Source organism: Syngnathus typhle, linkage group LG9, assembly GCF_033458585.1.
Source record: "Syngnathus typhle isolate RoL2023-S1 ecotype Sweden linkage group LG9, RoL_Styp_1.0, whole genome shotgun sequence".
Lineage (NCBI taxonomy): Eukaryota > Metazoa > Chordata > Actinopteri > Syngnathiformes > Syngnathidae > Syngnathus > Syngnathus typhle.
In genome coordinates, this window is record NC_083746.1 from 3,362,556 (window position 1) to 3,388,329 (window position 25,774).

Genomic DNA, 25,774 nt, shown 5'->3' on the forward strand with positions numbered 1-25,774 from the left:
ATTTCAATATTGCCGATGCACAATTTGTCTTCTAAAATGACGTGACGGGCCGTGGCTTTGACACCTATGATGTAACGGGAGAACTCGCAAAATATTAGCGGTTCTCGTAGTTTAGTCTGACACGCTACTGCCATCCTGCTTGCTAGATACAGACCCGTTACCGTTACAAATCGTACCACGGCGAGCTGATACAGGACGACGTCTTTGTGGCGTCACACATCCGCTGAGCCGCCAATGAGAGTCCGCTAGCCTGAGAGCCTCCTTCCGGAAAGCTGAAGGCGGCCAAAACAGTCATCCTGACCCTGATTGCACTTCCTCTTCTCCTCGGCTGACTCGCTTCTCTTTTTTTTTTCCCTTCTCTTTCACTCCAGACGAATCATTCGGTTCAAAACAAGGCTCTAGTGCTGGCCACAACGCTCCTTTTAAGAGACAATTCAAACGCTTTAAATGAAAGGAATTTTTCCGTTTCAACACATGCTTGACTCCTGGGTGAGGTTGGGGTGCGTGCACACCCTGTCTGGATTTCCGTAGCGCTCTTGAAACATGACCGCATCTAAGGCTATTTACTGAACTGCACCAAAATGCTCGGAATGGTTCGGAGAATAACGATTCGCCAATTTTCCTTTAATTTGGTGTGAAAAGAGGTACGGTCAAGGTGTACAAGTGGAACATTAAAACAAAACCACGATGCCATTCTGCAATTTCAGTTTGGGAATAGGATCTTTTTTAAAACAGATTTTGAATAATGGATCATGTTTTCATTCTTGTTCATTCATTCGCTGTAGAAAAGAAAGGCAAGAAAACAAATAGACTCGAAGCGACATCATTTCTGGCCAGTACCAGTTGTGTCCTATGTAATGATAATCCCCCGTGGCAAAATTGCAAGAATTTTCCTACCAAGATGAATATCAAGGCCTATTTCATTCTTGAAAAACATGAAAGAAATTCAAGACTGTAGAACAGTGACCTTGAAAACTCAAACTTGGTAATGATGATCGTGGTACAATTCAACACCATTTTGGCGGGTTATTTATGGCTTTTTGTCCCTGACGGATTTCGATTCCTACGGCATTTGCACGTAAGCCCGAATGCGCCATCGGCATGATGTCGTCAAGTCATGATTACGGTCAATATTGCCATGGAAAACATTTCAAGACCATAAACAGTAAGTCGGGTTGTAATCGAACATCGACGTTTGCTCTCGGGAAGCTCTATGTCGGAGCTGACTGTAGGTACAAGGGCCAACTGCGAACCCAGTAGACCTTGGTTGAAACCCAAATTCAGGATTCTTCAGTCATTATGCAGTGTGCTCACTTGAGCGGACCCTGGGCGACAGAACCATGAAATGGGTGTGACGCTAAGGTAAAAAAGAAAGGTGGTGGCCGCCTGACGGAACAAGCCGTTACTGTACGCCAAGTACCTTCCAGGGATTTCGTTCCAACCCATTAGACCCAAATTGACGGTGATTTGCATTGGGGTTCCTTAACCCACGGTGTCAGACATGTGACTTCAAATGGCGGCTTTAAGAGCAAGCTGAGGAGGACCCGCTGGCTCCTCAAACACAAATGGTCCCACCGAATAAGTTCTCAGGATTAATTTAGCGACACCATCGTGTGTCCAGTCGATGGCACGGGCTGGGCGTTTGACTGTTTGTGCACGTGAGTATAGCCTTGCGCGCGTCGTGCCACAATATGTGTGCGAGCGAAAGAGCGAAAAAAGAGAGAGAGAGAGAGGGAGGGAGGAAGGTAGAGCAGATGATAGAGTGGGCTTTAGCGATTCCCCGGAGTGTGAGGCAGCGTTTACGGCACTCTCAGAGCAGCCAGAGTGATGAATATTTAAAGACGTGCCTGAAAGCGCGGTGGGGAGGTGGTGGTGGTGGTAGTAGGGGGTTGGGGGGTATATAGCGGACGGTGCGGGTGTGTGCGGGGTGCGCTTGCATCTCACACAAAAATAAAGTGGCCACGAGCATGTGACAGAGGATCTCTTTCCTGCTTGTGCCTGCATGCATAGTATAGAGCATACATATAGCGTGTTTACTGCCTTCACTATATATGGTGCATTTGCGACGTACTAATTATCGCCATGTGTCGCCAAGCCGTCCTTATATATTCATTTCCGCATGTTGCAAGGCGTGTTTGTGCGTCCAGACTGAGCGCGGGCAACAGACACACACACACACGCACTCGCTTCCCCCCTGGTCCCCAGCGTGCTCTTCGCTCAATCCTGCAGGCCAACGCGGTCTCGCTAAATGGGGATGAATAGCGGAGCGTTGCCGCCGTGCGACGGGAGACGAATGGCTACAGGGCTCTCGTCTCCGGTTACACACCGACCGCTACCGGGGACGCACACACACTCTATAAGGCTGCCAACAAAAGGGAATTATTGTCATAATATGTTGACAGTGTTAATCCACAAATGTTTTTGTTTGTTTTTTAAATTGTCCGAAAATTGGAGAGAAATGCATGGCCCATGACAATTTCAATCTTTCAATCAAACTCGATCTTTCAGTCGTGACCAGTTAACCAACCAGCATCAAACTAGAAATGAAGCGTTATAGACAAGCCACGCCTGCTATCAGACGGCCTTGTTGTTGAACTACTTGGTAAAGGTCTTCAAAATGTTCAACAACTCCCTCTCTACTACACGTTTTGATAAAATGACCGTCATCTCTGTTCAAGCCAATCACAAGGTCATGACAAACACATCACTCGCCACGCATACCCTCAAATATGGCTAGGCCCGATGTTAACTCCCTGCTAATATAGCTTGATTAACTAGCTTCTGACTTAATATATCATCGTCAAATTTAAGAAATATCTTATTCAAAATCAATTCAACAATTTTCTAAAGTACAAGCCTAGAATCCGCCCCAAAATGGCCGCTTTAAAGTAAAATGGCTGATTTCCTGTTTCGTTATTACACCATTGGAATGATGAAGGAAGACCAAAAGTGGCATGACATACGACATACGACAACAAATTTTGCAAAACAGTGATACTGCCTTTTGAATCCACGCTGGTGTCAAGAGAAAAGATCATTCAGAAAGATTGGTAGACAAATAGCTAAATTGTGTGCGCGTTGAACGTTTCTAGACACTGCATACTATTAGACCAATAAAATGGACTAGTTTTTCCTCATGATGCAGTTTCTTAGTTGTTAAACAAATTAAGATGTCTAAAATAACAACAACAAAAAAAAACAAATCTGGATGTGTACCCAACTTCTGTCGGCAGGGACTTGGTACTTGACAGTCCACGTTTTTGTCATTGTTCAATCCCACACAGTCAAACGGAAATAAACACACATAGAAGCAAAGATAAATCAGAACATTTCTGTTTCTGAGACGCCGGCTCGTTTCACCGACGACGTTATAGCGTGTAAAATAAAACGCACGCCAAGCCGCAAAAGTTATTCCGAGAGGCGGAAGGAAGACAGCGTCGGAAAGCGGGAGCAGCGGGGAGGAAAGCGAGAACCAACACATCCTGGGATGCAAAATACAGCGCGATAAGCGTTAATATTTCCCGACCGCCACGACCCCCCCCCCCCCCCACCACTCTTCCTCCACCTTCCCTCCTCTCTTCCTTTCTTCCTCCCTCCATCCTTCCCCTCCTCCTCCGCCGCCGCCACGTTCTCTTTGAGGGATGAATAATAACTGCTGCTCTGAGATTTCCTTCCTCGTTTTTCAAAGCGGCGAGCGGAGATGGGGAAGGTCTGCCTGGCCCCGGCGTGCGCACACACACAAGGCGAAAAGCACGCACACACACACACACACACACGGCAAAGCACAGACGCACGTACGCGCTGTCTTGTTCTCTCTGCTCGCCTGGAGCAGGGAAATCAGATCTCCTCCAAAGAGCGGCGGGGTGGTGTGGGGATGAAAGGGGGGTTCAGGCCTTGTAGGGAGCCCATACAAAACTCTCCTGCTAGCACATGTGGGCTGACACACACACAAACACACACAAAGTAAAAAAAAAGAAAAAAATAACATCGAGGGACAACGAGAAAGGCGCCGGATGCGTCCCTGCGGCGACAGGGTGAACTCAAGGTTATGCAGACACATAGGCAGTTCAAGACCCCGCCGCCAGGACCAATCCGTCGGCTCGGAGCAGCCCCGCGGAAAGGAGCGTAACCTCAATCGCTCACAGGCAACTAGAGCGCCTGCCTCGTGCCTCGCCTTTTGGGTAAAAATAAGGAGGGGGGGATGAAAATTGGAGAAGCGTTTTCTTTTCCTGCGCAGGCTTTTAAGCCCGTCCAAGCTCACCAGAGTATGGTTCTGAACAATAAACCTTCACCTGCCATGCATTTCAAATGCAACAACGTTGATAAGTGACTAGCCTGACATTAAAGGAGCGTAACCCCACGCTGAACTCGTCAAAGAAGAGGGACCGCGAACAGATAACAAACACAATGGCGCATAGTTGACCTCTGCCAACAATCCCAAACCAGCCCATCCGGAAAAACGCTGTTTTCGCATAGCTGGAAAGTTAGTTCAAATAGAAAGACGATTAGAATAGTAGATTTGTTCGACATATTTTTAAGGGCAATGTGGGCTAGTGGTTAGCAAGTCTGCCTCACGGTTTCGAGGGTTTCAATCCCTGCTCAGCTTGCTCCAGCTGCTTCCCACACTAACAGGCACGTTGGGATAATTGGCTCTAAATTGTCCATTGGTGAGTGGGAATGGTCTATGTGCCCTGCAACTGTCAGTCAGTCAGTCAGTCCATTGTGTATCCTCTCATCATAAAGTCCCTCCAGCTCACCCTCGACACTAATGAAGACACGTTTTTCTAAGGTTAAAATGGAATAGTGTCAAATCACACATGGACATTTGTTGCAAAGAGGCCACCAGTGGCCCAAGCCAATGGACTACAAAAAGCGCAGAAGACCATTATAAAAAAAAGAAAGAAAATAGAAATAGGAGGTTGAAATGTTCTGCCTCTGGCTATAAAATGCTTCACTGAAATCCTCTCAACGAGCACATTCAACTGCACTGTTCTTTTGTTATGACATTATATTCATCCTAATATCCAATAGGGTTCCAGTATTTTTATTATTTGCAAAACTGGACTCAAGAAAAAACATAACAGTTAATTATACACAAATACTTTACGGAAAAGGTGATTGAGTCGGTGCGAGTGCGGCATTTACGCATGAATGCAAAATGTCGTAACGATACCATTTGTGGAAAAACTCTGGTAACTGAATATTATCAATCAAGTGTGCACACACTCTTAAATGGGGCGTTTCTGAACAAAAGCTGTGGCGCTCATCGACATGCACAAGCGTGATACTCACTGAAGTTACTAAAGTGCGTAGTTGGGATACATAGTCACAGGGAGATCCTGAAGACCAAGCTCAAAGTTGGTCACTTCGAGGCAGTGACTGGAGAAAAAAAAAAAGTCTTCATGCCACTAAAACTCACTGCACACACATAGATAATCAGACTAAATTTGGGTATTCCCCTGACCCCCTGCTTTCTAATCAACAAACTGAAAATGACATCACGGTCTCTAAGTCTCAGCTTGTGAATGTCGTGACCAAACCCAGAAAACTTGGGTGTAACCTTGAGCCTTTAGGCACTGTGACGTCATTTTGGTTCGACAAAGAGTGGCCTTTAAGCTAATTAGTTCTTTGATGATACCATTGTCTGGGATGACAAGAATTGCTTTCAACACAAATGAGCACGCACAGTACGTTTCAGAAGCTAAACCTCGCACGACATGGGTGGTGATGCTCCGCCTGTTACGCTGGAAACGGTCAATATCGCAAGTCGTCTTCAGACCCTAACCCCGAGCAAGGACGTCGAGTCGAGAAAAAGTCGGCTTCGATGGAGTGTGAAAGGGGCCCTTGTTATTTTTGCACCTTTCCTAGGGCTTGACAATGGGAACCAAATACAAAAAGTGTACCCTGTCAAACTAAACCAAAGTGCCACGCTTTCCGGAAAAGGGGCTTTTGTGAGACGCGGTGAAATAACACGCGCCCGCTCGTCCGGGAGGAGCACTCACTCGTCAAGCGGCGACGTGCCACCGGAATCGGCGGCGAGGTTTCCGAGGAGAGGGCTTATTTATGCAAACAGGCGTACAGGCGCGCACAGTAGGAATCTAGACAAGCCTTGTAAACAAACACACACCCACACTAAAAAGCACACAGGGGAGGCGATGTGAGAAGCAGACTGTGAAAACTGGAGTCGGCGTGCCCGAGCAGCACACACACACACACAAACACAGGGAGAGAGAGAGCGAGAGAGGAAGAGAGAGGAAGGGAGAGCACGGGCGACGAGGAAAAGTAGGAGCGCTTTCCCATTTCAATTCGCAACAGCTGGTGTCGAATTAACACATTTACCAGTGTGCATTTGGAACAGATTAAAATTGCTTGTGTGGCGTGTGACTGTCTGCACATTTTATGTGTGTGTGTGGCAGCAGATGAGGGCCAAAACAAGAGTGTGTTTGTGTGTGGGAGTGCCTGCGTATTAACAGGACGGATCAGGCCGGGAGAAATGGCAGAGAGAGGGCGAGAGAGGGAGCGCTCTAGCCGACAGCTTTAGCTGCTGCCCTGGGCCGTCTCTCTAAGCCCTGTTTAGGAGGCTTTGGAGCTCAGATAGAAATAATCCCCCACTCAGACGTGCACGCACACACGCATGCACACACACACACGCGCGCACACGCACACACACACGCAGGATAGAAAAGCCGTGCGCGTTGGCGAGCGCACACGCACTCACGTCAAGCCAGACAAACAAGTGCGCACACATGGCAACAAGCGGCGACAGCACATTTGCCTTGACACGAAACCAAGCGGCCGCCTACGCACGCCAGCGGGGCTGAACAAAAAAAAACACACACGCACGCACACACTGAGGCTGTCTCCCGTGCGCTCGCTTCCACGCGGCAGCATCGGCACGGCACCGTGACAAACACTTTACACACTCCAGCCCCTTCGCTGAAGGCAGGGAGGAGGATGGAGGGAGGATATGAGCCGGGGCGGGGAGCGGGGGGGGTAAATAGGAGGGGGAGGAAGGTAGTTGGGGGGGGGGGGGGGCAGGAGGGGAGGCTAACAAATTAATAGGAGCTGGGGATATATACAGCCGACGCAGCCGAGCGGCGGGAGGAGGCGGAAGACGACAACGAGAGAGCAATTCATTCCTGTTTTATCCCCCGTGCGCTCTCGGGAGAAAGGCAGAGAGCGGCGCGTGTTTGCTCAAGACAGGCGGAGAGAACGAGAGAGAGACGGAGGGAGGGAGGGAGGGAGGGAGAGCGGGTGGTGAGCAGCTTTGTGTGATAGAGGAGAGGGAAAAGAGGAGACGGAAAATCGCAAATTAGGGGAAGGAGCGGCGACAAAAGGCGCTTGGAAACGAGGGAGAGCGGAGCGGAAGGGAAAGTGACATTTACGGAGGCATGGAGGGGGCGGGATCATCTCCGTCCGTTGACAGCGGGGGGGGTGACGGCTGAGGAATGGACAGAGGGGTTAAGAAGGGGGAGGGGAAGGACGAGGTGGAGCTGGGGGGGCGAGCGGCGTTGGGGAAAAGCCTTTGAGAGACGTTGACCCTGTAATTGACCTGCGTCTCTGCCAACATCGCCGCGGCGACAAGCAGAGCCGCCGCAGCTAATCACTTAGTAACCCTGACCTGTCAATCACGACAGCGGCTCTACGTGGAAAGAGGGTGGGTGGGAAGTGGGGGCGGAAGACATGGCGGACGTGAGGGGGGTGGGCCAAAAAGTAATAACAGGGCCGAGGTTATCATTTACTGGACCGCCCGCCCCCTCACGCCAACCCTCCCCTGACAAAGCCCCGACTTTAAAAAAGCCAATAAAATGCTCCATGTGGCCGCACACGCAAACACACACACACGCACACAAATATGCACGGACGCACACAATCTTGCTTGGCTGCTCGACGGATAGCGGCGCTTCTAAGAGCTGCTGATAAGCAGGAGCAAGAGAGGAGGCGTCGAAAAGATACGAGTGACGCCACTATGCAAATACAACAAGACTTGCGGGTGAAGGTCTACACATGCGTGCTTGTTGGTGTGTGTCTGCGTGTGTGCGTGCCGTACCTGTTGATGAGTGGGAAGATAGACACCAGCAGGTAAACAGACGGATACCACTTTAGTGGCTTGATCTCCTCGGCCAGGGAAACCTGCAGCGGAGAAATTCATGTTTAGCTCCCCTCAGACTGCTTGCTCTTTTGTGTCAATGGTACAAACACAGAAGAATGGCCTGGGGTCAGCCAGCACATTTGATGGCTTTAGAGGTCATATCAAAAGGGGGACCATAGCTGTGTGAAAGAGGCGAGTGAAAAGTCAGGATTGAGATTCACGGAGCATTTGATGTTTTGGCCTATCTTTATTCTGCTCTGTTCGAAAAGGTACTGACAAGGGATGGGGAGTTGAAGTCAAAGATGGGAGGTGGCTGGGTAAAAGGGAATTGCAGAAAGCCATGATTGAGATGCGAAGACGGTCTCCTGCCCCTTGGTGTTGACAATGTTTTCTTTGACGCTGGCTGTTCTGCGTAAAAGGTCTCAAAGGGGAATGGAGACCTGAAGTTAACCTGCAAATCTGATGACTTTGGGTGTAGTATCAAAGGTGGGATGGATACAAACTGAAAGGCATCTGAGGTAATATGGAAGTGGGCTAGCAGACTAAGCACGGTAGCCAAAGCTTCACCCTCCATGGGTCACTTCACCCAGCTCTTCTTGGGGGATCGAGCATTGTTCCCAAGGCAGCCAGGAGTCTTTCCAGCGTATCCTGGGGGGGTCCCCAGGGCCACATGTTCCTGGTTGGACGTGGCGAGAACAGCTCACCAGGGAGGTGTCAGAGACGCATTTTAACCAGATGCCCGACCCACTCCATTGGACTCCTCTCCATGTAGAACTACAGCGGCTCCACTCTGAACCCCTGTTGGATAACGGAGCTACCAACGGCTGCTTGTGTCGGAAATGTTTTTTCCTTCACTCAAAACCCACAGGTGTGGGTGGGAGAGTAGATCGGGCTGTAGATCAAGAGTTCTGCTGAACTCCTTCTCGGAGACAACCCGATGCGGTCAGCATAACTACAAAGTCTGCACCAATCCACATGTCAATCTGCTGCTCATTTTTTCCCTTTGTCATGAAGATACTTTAACACTCGCATCTGAGCACAAACTCGTTCCTCAGAGTGCGGTGAGTGTGATTCCCTTAAACTGAAACAGACCAGCACCCCAGTCCATCAATCTAGAGGCACTGTGCCTGATGTCTATGTGTAGTTGCAAAGGTATGTCAAGTAAGACAGCCCTGTAACACCCAGAGCCTTTAGGAAATCCCAGAAGATCTCATCTATCCCCAACACCCCGCCACCAAGGACCTTTTTAACCACCTCAACTTCAGCGCTACCTATTGGAAGACGTGTCAGTAGAATTGAGATCTTTCAAGTACTCTACCAATCACCCACATCATCTGGCGTCGGGGTCAGAAAGCCACGTCGATGGTACGCCTCTTTGTTGTCCTGAGACACCAGACGGTTCCTTTCCATTTGATAGTTCTTTCTGGCCTCACCGAACTCCTCCCACACCCAATTCTTTTCCTTAGCAACTGCCAAAGATGAGTACCGTTTGGCCAGCTTCTGGGATACCAGAGCCAAAAAGGGCAGATGAGGACTGCTTGTTCAATTTGATGGCTGCCACTGTTATGTCGGCCAAGGAGTTGTGGATTACCACCACTAAAGGCGCCATACCACCACCGATCGCTCAAGTTTCAGTAGGCTAAAAGCTTTGCGATAGTTTAGGCCTACCAAGTCTGACCCCCATTTTCATTCTCTCGCAATATTGAAGCCAACACACCACCAAGGAGTGATCAGCGGACGCCCATTTCGTGTCCAAGGCACGCAACCGCCAGTCCGATGACGTTGACCACAGAGTCGATCATTGGACTGCTCTCAAGGGTGATCTTATTCAGTGAGCATACCCTTATTCTTACTGATGGGATGCTATTCTGACTCATTTTACAGAACTGCTAGTTTGCGTAAAGGGCACCGAAATAGAATTGCCTCAACTCACAAGTTTTCCCGCTTCAATGGTCGTTTAGAAAATGGGACAGCGGCTATTGGAAGGGAACAGAAGAAAGGTAAAACTGGGAAATGGACACAGTTTACTTCCCATGCGCCTTTGCGGAGAAACATTTTTTCCAATGTTGCTATTTTGCATCAAAGGAAAGGAAATTTCTTTCTCGCGCACGTTTGTGTAGCAATTGGTGGATTTTTCGGTGTTTCTGTTCTTTTGATTGAAGTCAACCCGACAATTTCCCAGCTTTTTGTCTATTGTTGTATGGAATACTTCTGAGGCTGACATCTAATTATCTAATTGCGGGACGCCGCATCACTGCATGAGCGCACACACACAAACATGGGAATGTCCCGCTTTGGTGGGTGCCGTGTGAAAGGCGCAAGATGAAAAATGTTCTCTGCGCTTCTGTTACGTCCCTGATATGGCAGTTTTGCTGAACCTCTGTGAAAGGGGATAGTGACCAGCAGAGGCGGAGCAGGGAAGCCATTGTTAGGTCTTTTCCAAACATAAACACACAAAGGCATAGAGGCGTCAGCGACGGCGGCGCGTTCACGGGCGCACTGGTGCGCTGAGGCAAACAACAAAGGCCAATTAAAATCTAATAAAATATTAACGTGCTGATAATATGCAATATCCACACGGTTATGGGGAGAAGCGGCGCGTCCAATTAAAGCCAATTGGAAAGGGATGAATTCAATATCTGGTGGACAAGCGGGCTGGGAAAGGCGGGAAGGGGTGGGGGAGGTGCGACGGCGGCGGAATCGAGGAGGCGAGCGCAGCGCCTGGCGGTGGAGGGCTTTTACAAGCTGTTATCTAATTCCCGGGAGAGGAGGACTCGTGCGTCCGGAAAGCGGCTGAGAAGCGAGGCCCCCGGATCGATTTTCTGCGCTCTGCTCGTCAAAACCTCACCCCCCGCGCTCCCTCCCTCCCCTCTCTCTCCCCCTTCCCCGCAGGCTGAGGCGCAGCAGTCAAGCCGGAGCAAAGCCTCCCTCCCTTCCCTTCCCTTCCCTTCCCTCCTTTCTTCTTCCTCCTCGCAAACACGCAGCCAGTGGCAGGAGGCAGAGCCACGAGCTCTGGCCTCTACCCCTGCATGCTGGAAATTAATTAGTCACCAGAAAGGCCCTGGGGGGGTGAGCGAGCGCCGACGCAGGCTTTCCAAACAATCCAAATGAAAATCACAAGATCCCCACAGTGGCGTTTTATCTCTGCTTGGCGGCAAGTATTTAAAGCCAAGTTTCCACGGCGCAATGTATGCGTGTTTTCGGCAGTGCCTGCAAGACCCCCACTGGGGGCCAAGACAAGTTTAGGCCTATTAGCGTTGAGATCTGACATCATCGGCAGGCAGGCAGGCATGCGTGCGCGCGCCTATGCGTGCACGCTCTGGCAGGAATGTCTCATCGTCTGACTGAAAGGGCAAACCACGAGGCTGACGGATCCGACGTGATAGAGGACATTGCGGGAATGTCAGCACCAGTGAGCCTCCACAGGACGGGGAGGGAGACGGGGAGGGGGAGATTTGGCGTTCCAGAAATGGCTCTTAAAAAGACAGCGCAGCCAGAAGGGTGATATAAAATTTTAGGTGAGACGTAGTTACAAGCATTTGAGGAATTCCGGTGCGCTTAAAGACAGGATGTGGAAGAGCGAAACGGAGATGGAGGAGGGGTAAGACGCAGGCGAGGGAGTGCGGCTAAAGAGCCTCGTGGTTTTAATCAAAGTCCCTCTGTGGCGCGGACCCCCGCACGTCTGAAGAAGCGGAGGGGAACGAAAGAGCAATTATGCGAGGCGGGCGCAGCGGTCCCGACATTAATGACACATGCTAGACTGCAGAAGGGAAACAGGGGCGGACCATCTGGTTCGCCAGCCTCCCGTGTCATGGACGCGACATCGGGCTAGGTCTGATATTTTCAAAAATAATGTACACACTGAAATACCGAATCTCGGATGCTTTTTGATACATTAAAAAACATCCCTTTCAATATATATTTGCAGTACCGAAACCATAGGTGGCGCTATCACCCTTTCTTATGACTTTGGCCAATCAGAAAGCCATAGAGAGTCATTTCAAGGAAAAGGCACAAATGACGGAACGGAAGCCGAGGGTCCATACAGTAAAAAAATGATAACTTCAAAACTCAATTGTAATCAGCTTTCTGCGTTCAAATTGATTTCAAAATGAACACAACTTCTTGCAATTTGGCACAAAGTTTTAGAGACGCTCTCATTTCTTCTCTCAGACTGTTTTCGCAGCTGTGATCGCCAAGGTCGAGTTTCAATGTCAAACATGTCCGACAACAGGGACATTGGGGACTCTGGCAGGAAAACAACAACAACAACGGCGGCGAGAAAATGGAAATTGGCCAAGCGCGGAAACAATAAAACGACACAGCTGAGCGAGCACTAATGCTGATTATATACTAGCTGCAGGGCTGATGCCCATAAAAGATGGGAGTTGTCAAGAGCACTCATCATGTGCAAGCGGCCCGGAGAGACAAAGCGGGGTCTGATTTTTAAACGGACCTGTTCAGATCTGATGTGAACGCAAGCCACCAAGGACCTCTTCACAAGCGCGGAAGTGCCGAGATACTGACACTGTCCTTCAGCTCTTTGTAATGCTAAAAATCAAACACACTGACCTGAGGCTGGGTGATTAATCAATTCTATGGAATCATTTAAATGAGATTTTTTTTTGTTGACTTGTCCTGTTGACACTAACAATAGGGCTGCGAACAGAGGAGGAGGGAACTAGTTTACAAAACAAAGCCAGTTGTAAATTCGCCCATTTGGTCAGGATAATAAGCTCATTTTCCGACCACCTTAGTGACTATTTTTCGAAAAAAGCCACAAACAAAGTGGAATGGAAAACAACACAGTTGTCCGCACAACATGAATGAAGGCAATCAGTCAAATGGTGGTGAACTTTACCAAAGACAGGGTGCCCATTTGCACCTTACAAAAGCAGTGATTCATCGACCGGCAGCAAGATTTGAACACGAGCTATGTGCTGCCTCGCTGCAAATATTTTTGCAGAAGCTTTGCTCGCCCATATAACTCTTCACGACAGAATCATGTTGAAAAGCTAGACGGGAATGCAGCATTAGAGCTTACAAAGGGACCAGCTGAGCCAGATTGTTGACATATTCCCACAAATGGAATAGGCTTTGAGATAAGACGTGTACCGTAATTTTCGGACTATAAGTCGCACCGGAGTATAAATAGCACCAGCCATAAAATGCCCAGAAAAGTGAAAAAAAACCATATATATGTATATAAGTCGCTCCTGAGTATAAGTCGCCCCCCCCCACCCAAACTATGAGAAAAAAACGCGACTTATAGTCCGAAAATTACGGTAGTTCAAACAATTTTTTTGCTTTGACTTGCAAGCCAAATTTAACATATGCACTTTAAGCTCATCCCTTAATTAGGCTATGTGCACACTGCAGCTCAAATCACCATAGGTGTCAGATTTTTTTTTTAAGACCATCTGAACGTCTCGATGAGCCACTTTCATGGTCCTAGATCAGATATGTACGGATTCAATTTTTTGACTGTAGTCTGAATATATATCTGACCTGGACATCATCATGTGATCTGCAAAGACAGGGTGATGTGAAGTTGTTTTGAGTAAAAGTATTGACTATATATTTGACTTTAATTCATTCTCAATAGAAAGCATAAAGTGGACATTTGTGGCCATAGTAGTAATTCAGCGATGATTCCGTGATGTCATCTTTTGTGACGTCTCCATGAAAAGGGATTGAAACGCCTCGCCTCATTCCGCAAAAACACTGTATTTGCATCTCTTACTGAATTGCTCCCCTGTGGGTATGAGATAAAAAGATAAATCACGGCGCCTACTCGCTGGACGACATTTACTTCCGCAAAGTAACGTTGTCACTTTCTCCTGCGAATGTGGGTCACTTTGGAGACGCATGAATTCACATACCTGAGTGACTGAGGTCACGTTTAATATGGGATGTGAACTCTTACACACAAAAATGGATTGAGCATTAGGACCTGCAGAGTGCCTTAGTTTGCCCTAATGTTTTTTTTTTTTTTGGCAAAAAAGAATTTGACGGGCCAAGGAGCATTGCTGCTCCGGGCAAACTCGCAGGGACGATAACGAGCACAACAAACACCAAACGAGGACGACCGTTTGCTCAGCCAGCTTTTTTTCAACCCAACGGGACCGCACTGTTGCGTGTGTGACTTAAATCCTCCAAGCTGGATACCCCGTCGCTGACCCGTTTTGCGGCATGCGTGTGTGGGTGAGTGTGTGTTCCTGTGCATTCGAGCACGACCTCCGACAAATCAGTCAAGACGCACACAGATGTGTCGCAGCCGCGTGACTGACGGCGCAGATAACTGCCGACACTTGTTATGTACGTCATCGCTCTCCAGACGCACACACGGACACACACAGACGCAAAGAGAGGTGGAGGGGGGGGAGCGGCAGTCAGGCTGACTCAGAGAAACAGAAAGACGGAGGAAGACGTGTTGACGTGAACGGAAATAGCCAAAGACAGAGGTGCGCCGAGCCGGAATCGCTTTCTGTCGTTTACACTTGCTGGTACACACACACACACCACACACAGACGCACGTACACATGCATGCACGCAAAGCCCGTGCACACAAACGAGAGGCTTGGCAAGCGCAATCGGCTAGGCTGTTGTTGTTGTTGTTTTAAAGCGTCGCAGCGCGTGCATAAATTCTCATCAATATTCATGCGCATGAACCTGGCGCGCTGGTTTATTCATGCCGGGTTGCGCGTACAAGAGTGACAGAGGCGGAGGGAGCGAGGGGCAAGAGGGGGGGGGAGAAAAAGCGGTGGATGGGGAGGGGTTAGATTGTGAATTGGGGGGCGGCTTAAGAGACAAAAACCACCATCGACTTATTTGCACTCTGCCCAGGCGTGTGTGTTGTTGACACACATTGACACACACACACACACAAGCAGCAACCGCAACCCACACACACAAAAGGGTTACACCAGTTCAGCATGCAGTAATTACAACTGCCACTTAGGGGCAGCATTTACATAACCTTAACCTGCCCTACACACCTTAACCCCAGAGGCGGGCCGAGAGGGCGCAGCCATTCAAGAGAAATGAGGGAGGAGGTTGAACGAGCGAGCGCGACAGGCTTTTGCGGCGCGGTAACCATGCGAGACCGTGTTGGCGTTCACATTTTAATAATGGGGCTTGATTACGTTGAGAGGCTAGAGGAGATGCGATGATAATTAGCAAATACTGGAGCCTCTACGGTCCAACACATTCCAGCGCAGGATAATTTGTTCGGTTCTCCAAACACTATTTTTTTCCCCCCAAAGGAATTAATGGTGGTTTAGGAACAGCCCTGATCAAGGACATTGGTTTCGGAACTAAAGACAAAACAAAGAGAAATAGCTCTGTATCTATTATTAGGAAAATACAACATTTAAATGAATAAAGACAATTAAAAAGGTTTAACCCAGTTTTGTCAAACTTTCTCCCTCAATTTACTCCTGAATCTGGTGTGCGCAACTTGGCCACCAGGGGCAGTATGAGACAGCCACTGTGCTGGCGTCTCAGCTCCTCACACGGCTTCTCAGTATAGCAGTAATATCCGTCGTTGTTCGTGGAGGGTGAAGAATATCTGCCTATTGTTATCCGGTTGTCTACATTGATGGCTGCTCCATTTGTGTTGAGATATCAATTGCTGATACCTATTCATGGAGCTGAGTCTATGTGGTTGTTTTCAATGCACAATGTTTAATCATCTTTGTTTTATGTTTGGTTTGACAGTCAACATTAGCCGAGAGTGGCAAACTGAGTCAAGGCAAAAAACAAACAAACCCCACTAATGGATTGATCAACGGCTTGTGTCTCAGAAAACGCAAGTCGGGTCACTCATATCTCAAGGCAACACTGTAACTTAGTTTTTCTGCTCTAAACTAGCCCCAAGGAATTGAAAAGTTTTCTGTGATTGTGCTGTTAGGCAGCACTGGTTAAGTGTTACAGTTCTGTCTGCGTCAGCTGAGCTCTCACTGGATGCGTGCCACCACGTTTTGTTTTTGCCTGGATTGTTTCATCTGAAGCGCTGTAAACGTTTTGCCTCGTAGCGCAATGGGGGATGAGGTTCTATCCCCACGACAGCAGAATTTTAGTATTCTGATCGGTCACTGCTGGTGCATGACAAGCAGTGCCGTTTAGCGGAATGTATTTTTGGATGCAACCCTTGCAAAAAGATGGCTTTAACTTCATTCGCATTCAGTTTAATGGCAAAAATAGCTGTGGTTTGGGAATGTCGAAACAAATTAGTTCATAGACCAAGCTTCTACTCTAGGTTCAAACTGCCACCATTGCAAAACCTTTATGAACTGCAGAGCCATTTTAAAATGAGCTTTGATGAAGGTGCAGAGTGATAATTGTTTGTGTTTGGGAGGTCAGTCGGTTCACGCAAACTAAACGCAGCTCAATTTCCACAGTTATTTTATCATCATTAGCATTAGTTCATTTATTAATATTGTACTGAGAAGTCAGGACAATGAAAACAGATTTTTGCTTCTATGGTGATCATCCTATTTTCTCGTGTTTCAAAATTCATCCCATTTCAGACTTGATGGATTTAATAAAGTCGCCAATTATGCGTCACATAGGTCAGCGCGAGAGGCTGCAATTCTTTTGACAGACCCATAGACATCATCACAATCATACTTACGGCCTTGGCCTTCTGAAAAGCCATGGAATTTATTTGAATTGTGTTACCGGGCAAAGAGATGTGTGCTATTTACCAATATTAATGTAGTGCAACTTTGAATTTCAAAAATGATTAAGAGCTGTAATACAAGCTCCACAATTTCTTTCTTTTCTCTGCAGGAAAGCGGTATGTTGCCTTTACTGTGTCTATTTCATTACAAAAACAAGACGTACAGCATTCATACAAATGCATGGCAACCGTATCCGACGTAGAAAACGCTTGTTGCACAGCGACCGTTGCTTTCAATAGAACACGTTATGAGTATTAAACATTCCACATCACAGGTTATTATGAGAATAAGTGGAAATAAAATTGCCTCTTTTAAACATTTTGATAGTCAGATTGACTTCTACTCCTCCAGTTTCGTGGGTGTACTTTGAAACGACAAAAGGTGGAAAAATGCTGGCTTTTATATGTAATGAGGAAGGAGGTTTTGTTACAATTCTGACATCTCAGAAGGCAAAAATAATTCTGGGTCGACTTTTCTCCTCCACGACACGTTGGTGCGGTCTTTGCAAAATGCCGACTTGGACAGGCAGTGTGAAATGTGGTTTGGTTACAACTCGGATACTCTCAGAAGCTGAAAACGCTGGTCTGAAATTTTCCACTATTGGTGTCAGTGCCCGTCGTCTATAGCGGCAAGGAAAATTGACAAATGCTGTCTTTGAGAAGCACCATAAAATGGTGTCCAGAATAAATCCTTTACATGTACCTCGCCATGCTCCCCAGCCCCCTTGCTGTTTCAGTAAGGTCAAAGGGATGCCACTGACAAGCGGGAAAATTTCCAGGCTGATGTCGTGCCTCCTGTCCCGTTTCGGTTTTGATCATACAAAACAGGCACACCACCCAAAAAAAAAACCCAGCCCCCTCCCCCATTCAGTCTCGGTACACAAAAGCGACGCAGAACATTGGGGGGAAAACGCCTGCTGTATGTTACAACTTTGACATCTGTGTTGGAAAAGCAAATATTTCAGTCAATTTCTTTCCTGCCTTTCCGTGTTGGTGCATTTTATGGTGGATAGCGAAACAGAAATGAGGGGGAAAAAAAATTGCCGCCTTTCACCGGCAGCGTGAGATGTGGTTCCCTTCGAGCTCTTCCGCTACCTTAAAAGCTGAAAAATTGCTGGGTTGACTTCGTCCGCTCATTCCGTGCAGGTGCCGATTATACATAATAACGGCACAGAACATTTACGAGCTGGCTTTTACAGGCACGGTCAAATTCTAAGAATGAATCCTTTACATGTGGCTTAGCATGCTCCCCCGCACCCTTTTGCTATTTCGGTAAGGTCAAAGCGAGGCCCCGACAACCTCCGACTTAAACGCACGTTTATGTGCACATCCGCATTCATATACATGCAAAAGCACTCGCGCAGTAGGCAAGTCAAGAGGTCAAATCACTCCCTGCTGTTTTTTGAAACCAGCTCAGCGTGACTGCAGGAACTAATCCCGCACACACTCTGATCCTCACGTTCGCGCTGTGTGCGTGTGCGCGTGTCGGGGGGGAAGTGGCGGTCAGACGGGTCATTCATTACCTTTCGTCTCTCTCGCTCCGGGTTGAACGTTCCCAGCCACGACTGCATCTGCGCAGAGAGGACACAAAATGGAGGAGAGGTGTTATTTGGACCATGCCTCCAAAAACAGTGTGCTTCCGTTACAGCTCTACATTTGAAGGCAGAAGATTCATGGATCAACGTCACCCGCCACCCCCCCCCCCAGCCATCACGTATTGCTGACTTTTATGGAGGACGGGAGGTACTCGGAAAATGGCAACTTTACAGACAGCGTGATAAGGACTTACGTTACGGCTCGGAAGAGTTTCTCACAAAATGGAGGGAAAGTTTCATTTGGCCATTCTAAAAACACACATCCCAGTTCCATCTCGGTGCCATTTATATAGAACAGCGACAAAATTGTACTGTGAAATGGACATTGGTTCTGGCTCTCTTTGGACATCCGTGTGTGTGCAGTTTCAACACAAATGCGCCGGCGAGAAAGGCAGCGTGTTAGGGGCTTCAGTCACGGCTGGAAATTGCTGAGTTGTCTTAATTCCATTCCGTGTCAGTGCAGCATATACAGAACAGCAAGACGTTGCGCAACGTAGGGGAAAAAGACCTGCAGGCTGCGTAAAAGGAACACAACTTTCAAAGAGCAGCCTTAACACGGCTCCGAGAAGCACTTGACGCCACGTGAGAGAGCGCTACACCAGGCTTGTATAAAAATGAATTGGGAAATATTGTGTGTGAGAATAGGGCGAATTTATGCCAACCTTTACAAACCTGATTATTAGCAGATGCATGCTTATTTATCACTGTCAAATCATTTATCGCCCCCCCCCCCCCCTTCAAAAAAAAAAAGGCAGTGTTGGGGTTAAAGCAAGTCTTCACTTCCGCTGGAGCTGTTATTGATGGGAAAGAGAGGCGCTTCTGATTGTGAACACCAGACCCCCGAAAGTCAGTGATGAAATTAAATGTGTCCATTTCTCAAATGTCTTAAAACACCCGTTAAAAAAAAAAAAAAAAGAAAAAAAAAGTGAGGCTACGGTGGGGCGGTGTGGGGGATTCGCCGATTAATTAATGGAATAATGGATAGAATAATTGATTCTAAATTGGAAAGTTGGACAATGGAAAAAGGTGGGAAATGGTGGCTTTTACTGGCAGTGGGACGACTGCATCTGTACACTAAGATCGCAAACTAGTGGTTGGATTCGGACAAACACTTTCCCTCTGTGCCATTTATAAGAAAGAGCAACACCAAAAACGGTCAATAAGCAGTGTGAGGAGGGCTTACATTAGATTTGGACATTCTAAATACGCCCCCCAGATTCCGTGTTGGTGCAGTTCATATAATGCTGAACTCAGCAAAAAAGGCAACAGAAGATCATTGTTTTCACAAGCAGTATGAAAGGGGCCTCTACGGTCCGATTTTTGAACGATGATGACGGCAGTGTGAAAACTGCAACTAAGCAGGAAGGACACAAAATGGAGGAGAGGTTTGATTTGAACATTTCAAAAAGACTCGCCCTGCAGTTACGTATCGGCGCCATTTAGACCGGACAGCGTTATGTGAAGAACGGCTGCGTGTAAGAGGCCTCCATTTTGATGAGCACAGAATATTTTCAGGTTGACTTTGTGTTTCCAGAGAGCAGCTATGCAACTGGGCTTAAAATTGGCGACAATGCAAAATCCTTCACTCATTAACCCATTCATGAAGGGAGCACTTCTCACCATGACAGCATCTAGACATGTAGTGGGAAATGATCAGCATCCGTGCACATGACGTGACACCGGGAAAAGGGGAATCTTTGAAGATGTATTAAAGAGACAGAGGGGGGAAAAAAATTGAGAGCGAGCGAACGCAGCAGACGGCTTCCTCCGGAGAGAGTACGGGAATACATTTCCTTTTGTCTCCTCTCTGGGGGAAATGCAGGGAAATGTCAACAGACACACACATGCACGCCCAAACACATTTGCAATGGCGGTGGCGAAGGGAGTCAGGAGTTTTATGTAACGCAAGTAACCGTAATTTCTGGACTATAAACCGCACCCATATGTAAACCGCACCAGCTAAAATTATGGGAAAATCCAGTTTTGTTCGTATATAAGCCGCACCGGACTATAAACCGTTAATTTCTAATTTCCATATATCAGAGAAATCATACAATATCAAGAAAGTCTAGAAAAATCCATCCTTTAGGCCATACTGGATTATAAACCGTAGGGTTAAAACATTGTGAAAAAAGTAGCAATTTATAGTCCGGAAAATACGGTAGTGTTGCACAGGGTACAAAAAGTACAGAACAGTGGTGTTAAAAACGGTTCGATATCATTTATATTTGTGTGCACTGTTCAAGTCCAATGGAAGCGGTCGCCCATCGCCCAACTTGACACGCAAAGTGTCATACGGAACTTTTTGACGACAGCCATGGCAAACCAACCGACATGGCGAAGCCTGTCTGTAAGTCTGTTTTAAACAACCGTGGCTCGAGGTAAGCACGCGTCCAATCTGGCCAAGCACTTCGCTGACAGCCTTCCACTGACTGGTTGTGATGCACATTTAACACTACACTTCCCTACAAAAAGTATGAGTGTGAATAATTTTGTTCCCAATTTGTAGAATTTGACAGGGCATTTAACTAGACATTAATAAGTCGGGCATTATTTTTGCGTTCAATAGTGATTAACAATGTTTACAGTACCGTTTAAAAGTTTGGGGTCACCCAGACAATTTAGTGTTTTCCATGAAAACTAACGTAATTGCACAAGGGTTTTCTAATCATCTATTAGCCTTCTAACACAATTAGAAAACACAATGGACCATTAGAACACTGGAGGGATGGTTGCTGGAAATGGGCCTTTATACACCTATGTAGACATTTGCATATAATACATTAACGTACTCCTGATTAGTTTAATGTTATCCTAATTGAAAAAAAGCGTGATTTTATTCAAAAAAATAAGGACCCCAAATGACCCTAAACGTTTGTACGGTAATGCTTTAGCTTGAAATGTTATTTTCGGATGAAGCATATCCTAATGTTTTTAATTAATAATAATAAGAAGAACATTAAAATTTCTTTGGTCGGTTTTATTTTTGCAAATATTACAGATTTTTAGATTTCGGTCGAGGTACTCTTTCCGTACCGGTATCGGGGTACTTTATGCAGGTATAGTAAAAATGTTGGTATCGCGAGAACACAAAGACATCCGAGCTAAATCTTTGATGGTGGGGGGGCAGTGTGATACGTGCACGCACACACATGCACAAAAGAAATCAAGAACGATGCGCACGGCTCCTCCGTTCAGCTATTTATTAACTTCATGTTGCCATGGTTTCCGGGCGCCCTGACCGTCATTGCAAATGCGAGTGTGACCACGGTGTGTTTGCGCGGCGGCCCCCTCCGCCGTCCACGGCGAGTGCCGCTATCCATCAGAATCAACAAACGCCGCCGCCAAGTCTCCAACGCGCCTGCCTGACCTTTGCCGCAATTTCTCTTAAGCCACGCCACGGCGAGCGAACACATCAGCAGATTAAGTGTCGAGATGTGATGGAGGGAAGGAACAGGCACGGACAAATCACATCCGTAAACACTTCAACCGCGCTATAGGACCACCCTGTCGGGCCTGATAATGGCTCCCTTGCTGATTTCTCCCCATGGGTTTTTTGCAGCTTTAAAATTGCAAGGCATACTCAGGCGTCACTTTTTGAATACTTTTTTTAAAAAAAGATTTTTAGAAAAAAAGAATAAAAATTAAAACAGCAGCATATGCTTGACATGCTATTCTTAGCATAATGTGACGCAAACATCCATCTTAGTTTTTGCCATGTTGGCTTTATTTTGATTGTGGAAATAGAGGAAAAATAAGAAAGGAAAGGATGAGGGAGGGTCTGGGCCACTCTTAAGGCTCAACCACCGAAAGGGTCTGATAAAAAGTCCATTTGAAATGTAACGGGACAAACTCTATGACTGCGTGTTAGTCACACATATCTGTACCACGAGCCGAGCATAGGCGTGTGAAAAACATAAAAATAAGATGCTACAATGGTGTATTTATGTTTCCATAAGTGTCTGTAGTGGCTGTATACTGTACATCATGTCTATGATCTGACCACAGGGTAGCCAATCCCACTAGTTGCCAGTAAATTGAAAGAGCCGTCTGTGGATTCCGAATGCTGCAGCTAAAAACAGAAAGTAAGACCAAAACAACATACATTAGCAATTAATCGTGAATCCGATCATCGTGCGATTGATCAGAAGCTGCTAATCTCTAGTTCCTTACTGTCCACGAGTGCGCAACGTTAAAGCGACATTTCAATTTCACAGGGCGCAATGCTAACACAAGACTTTTTGACAACATTAAGTCGTACACAAGACACAATGCAAGCGCACCAAGTTCATGAGGTTAGCTCATGAAGATTACCTTACGACGATAGTTAATGGTAGCTCACAATGTTGATTTTATGATGTAGTGAGTCAGGGTAGACGAGGTTAGCACACAACCGTATTGGGCACTGAAAACTCACTAAACTGAGGTTCACAACTCTAAAATCAGGTTACGAGATTAATTCCGCACAATGGTTCAGGAGGTCGGTTCCCAATATTAGCAAATATCGTTAGCGCAGTGTGTGCTTGACTTGTTGACATGGGGTATACCCACCAGGCAGGCCCCTGAATGGGCTAAGCCATATAGAAAATGGTTGGATGAATGGATGCCTTTCTCAGGCTGCGCAAACTGGAGGTCAAACGAGATAAATTAACACCCCGAAAACAAATCTCAAAAGCTTTTAGTTTGGACATGGCCGAGGAACACACAGATGGAGGAATCATAAATTACATTCAATTTAGTTCTCAAGCTGCACACAGCCCTCCAGTGTTTATTTCTTTAAAGCCACGGCGTCGACACAGGCTTGGAAGACTAATGAGCGACGGCGTAATTATCTCCCGCAATCTCGCTGCCTCGCAATGTGAAAACGTCTCGGTCCAGCCCGCACCGTCTCTCCCCTCTCTTCCTCCCTACCTCCCTCCCTCCCCCGCTCGCTTCTTGTCTCTCCGTTGAGCGAGGCGCCACCTACCTTCGCCGCTTTCAAAGCTTTTTGAGATTCTTTCAAGTGAGACAGCCTGCAGCGAAGAGGGAGATAAAGGCGCAGCTCGTCATAAATGTGATAGAGGATGCAAAACGGCAGAGTGAAGGGCGAGACGGGTGGAGCGAGACGGGAAAAGCGCGGGGGGAAAATGACGGGGTAGAGAGACGGGAGGGCAAGACAGGTGAATGGTGTGAAATGGCGGAGGTTTTTTATGTGCCATGTGGCTATATCGAGGTGTTCTTTTTAACAGGCTGGCCACAAAGGAGGCCCTAGCGCCCTGCAAAATCTGGATATTGCGATACCTCGGTCAACTTAGTCGACGACATTCGCGGATGATGTTAGCTCACATTAGGGCTTCGCAACGGTGTGTTGTTAGTTCACGAGGTTGCCATTATTACAACTGACTTCACATTTGCGGTATGCAATGTGAAGGCACAAGTTTCATGGCCACAGTTAATAATAGGCCACGCAAAAATGCGATGGAAATACACAATAGGTAATTATGTTGTCGCATACGCAACGTTAGTCTGCGTAGGTAATATGCAAGATCAGTATAGAATATAAATACGCTATATTAATGAAGTTGTTTTGTAATGAAAATAATGTTAGTATGGGACTTTACGGTCATGTTCCAATAGGCAAAACACAGATTTGGACTCACTCGGTATTCACTGAACGCTCCACATTAAAGGCCGCTTTTCGTTGTAGCTTGATCTTCGCTTTCAATTCTCAATAAAAGAAATCCGAAACATGTTCAAAATTCAAATGTGCCACTGGGCTTTGCGCATAGTGCTGTCGTATAGCAGGAATGTCAGCTATGCGGACCTTGTGGAATGTCGCCTCCGGGCTTTTCGACTGCGCCCTCACAATAGAACAGAACGCAGTTTCGATGTGAGCCAGAGGGGAGATCGATCCAATCAAACAGCCTGCTTCATCCAGAGAGCAATGCTACTTAGCGAATAAATAAGCAAAACGTTACATTAGCAATAGGCTGAACTGAAGGGATTTGGATTGCTCGTTGTCTACTGTGCATCAAGAAATGAAGAACATATGAAGAACGACGAAAGACTTTCAGCATGTCTTCCTTCTGCCAATCATCTAAAGCCGTCGCTGGATATTGTATATCGCTAGTCAATCTGGTGAGCGGTGGATGTGTTGTTATACCTGTAAACTAAGCTCACCAAATTCTTTCACCTTGCTGCTCTGTTTTGGCTCGGCCCTGGAAGTTGGCTATGTTGGACCGCTCGGCCCCACAGACCGCAATGATGTCCCAAATTGTTTTTATGAGTCTGTTTTGGTGCTGCCGCATGTGACGTAGTGAGTCCATACTCGACACCGATTGGTTACCGGTAATGCGACGCCAGCACATCAAGCAAACCACGGCAAAATTAGCAAAGGAGGAAAAGTTTCCTTTCAAAGGCTTCGTCGGCAACGACCAGAAAGCAGCTGCACCTGACCGCACAAACTGCATTGACTATATTTGGAGGCACATTGCCAGAAAGGCTCAGCTCGCCTTTTGGTTTGACTGAAAAAGAAATGCAAAAGTTGGCTCATTTCTATTAAAGCTTGCATGGAAGCGCAAAGGAAAAAAAAAACAAGGTCGTGGAAAAAAAAAAATGGAATTTAAAAATAAGACTGTGGGGAAAGGTTCATTGCCAAGTTATGCGAAGGCTGAGAGCTTAGACAGAGTCGGGTGTTGAAAGCCTCCGGGCAGGTCAGACAAACCTGTTGGAGGAGGCAACAAAGGCAAATTATCCAAAATGTCAGTTATTTATAGGTGCACTTCCGGATGTCGACCCAGCTGAGCACTGGCGTTTGCCTCTGTTCACTCAGGCATACTTCCAGCCACGCCGTCTCATCTTCACCGATGCATCTTCAAAAGGTCACAAAGCATACGAATGCAGCCTAATGACCACGCACACTCACCCGGTTATTGGCCACACAGATTATCCTGGCGTAGCAGCAAATCATCAGCAGGATGAGAGTGAACAAAGGCACGTACCATCTGCAAGGTGACATCGGAAAGGAAGAAAATGAACGAAGAATGAAAAAATGAGATCCTTCCTGGTTCAATTAGAGTGAATCATCTAAACGCTTTTCTTCATCATACTGTGCATCATTTAGAACAGCACCTCAAATCGGATGTCGTCAGAAGGAAGTGGCTACGGAGGTTCGTGTCGTAGAATGTTATCAGGAAGTGGCATCAGAGACACAGATAAACTTGTGCGTTTGAGATTTTCACCCTAAAATCGAATATGGCTTTTGCAAGCGGCGTGTTTGACTTTTATTTCCGCATCTCACTATTCACTCTGCTATTATAGTTACAATGTGTAAAGCACTTTTAAAACCTAAAAAGGTATCATTACAATTTAAGCATGTTGAAGAATTTCAAGCACCCACTCGAACCTAGAAAACGTATCATTAC

At 46.9% G+C, this 25,774-nt stretch overlaps 1 protein-coding gene across 6 annotated transcripts in view; it reads right to left on the reverse strand.

Annotated features, from left to right (window-relative positions):
* The window catches only part of si:dkey-100n23.5, a 73,335-nt gene that overhangs the window by 14,770 nt on the left and 32,791 nt on the right, over window positions 1-25,774 (reverse strand). For all 6 annotated transcript variants that reach the window (XM_061287601.1, XM_061287600.1, XM_061287603.1 and 3 more), the window contains 3 exons: window positions 25,276-25,354; window positions 18,300-18,347; window positions 8,051-8,133 (listed from right to left, as the gene is read on the reverse strand). In XM_061287601.1, the coding sequence (XP_061143585.1) occupies window positions 8,051-8,133; window positions 18,300-18,347; window positions 25,276-25,354 (210 nt within the window). The remainder of the gene's footprint in view (window positions 1-8,050; window positions 8,134-18,299; window positions 18,348-25,275; window positions 25,355-25,774) is intronic.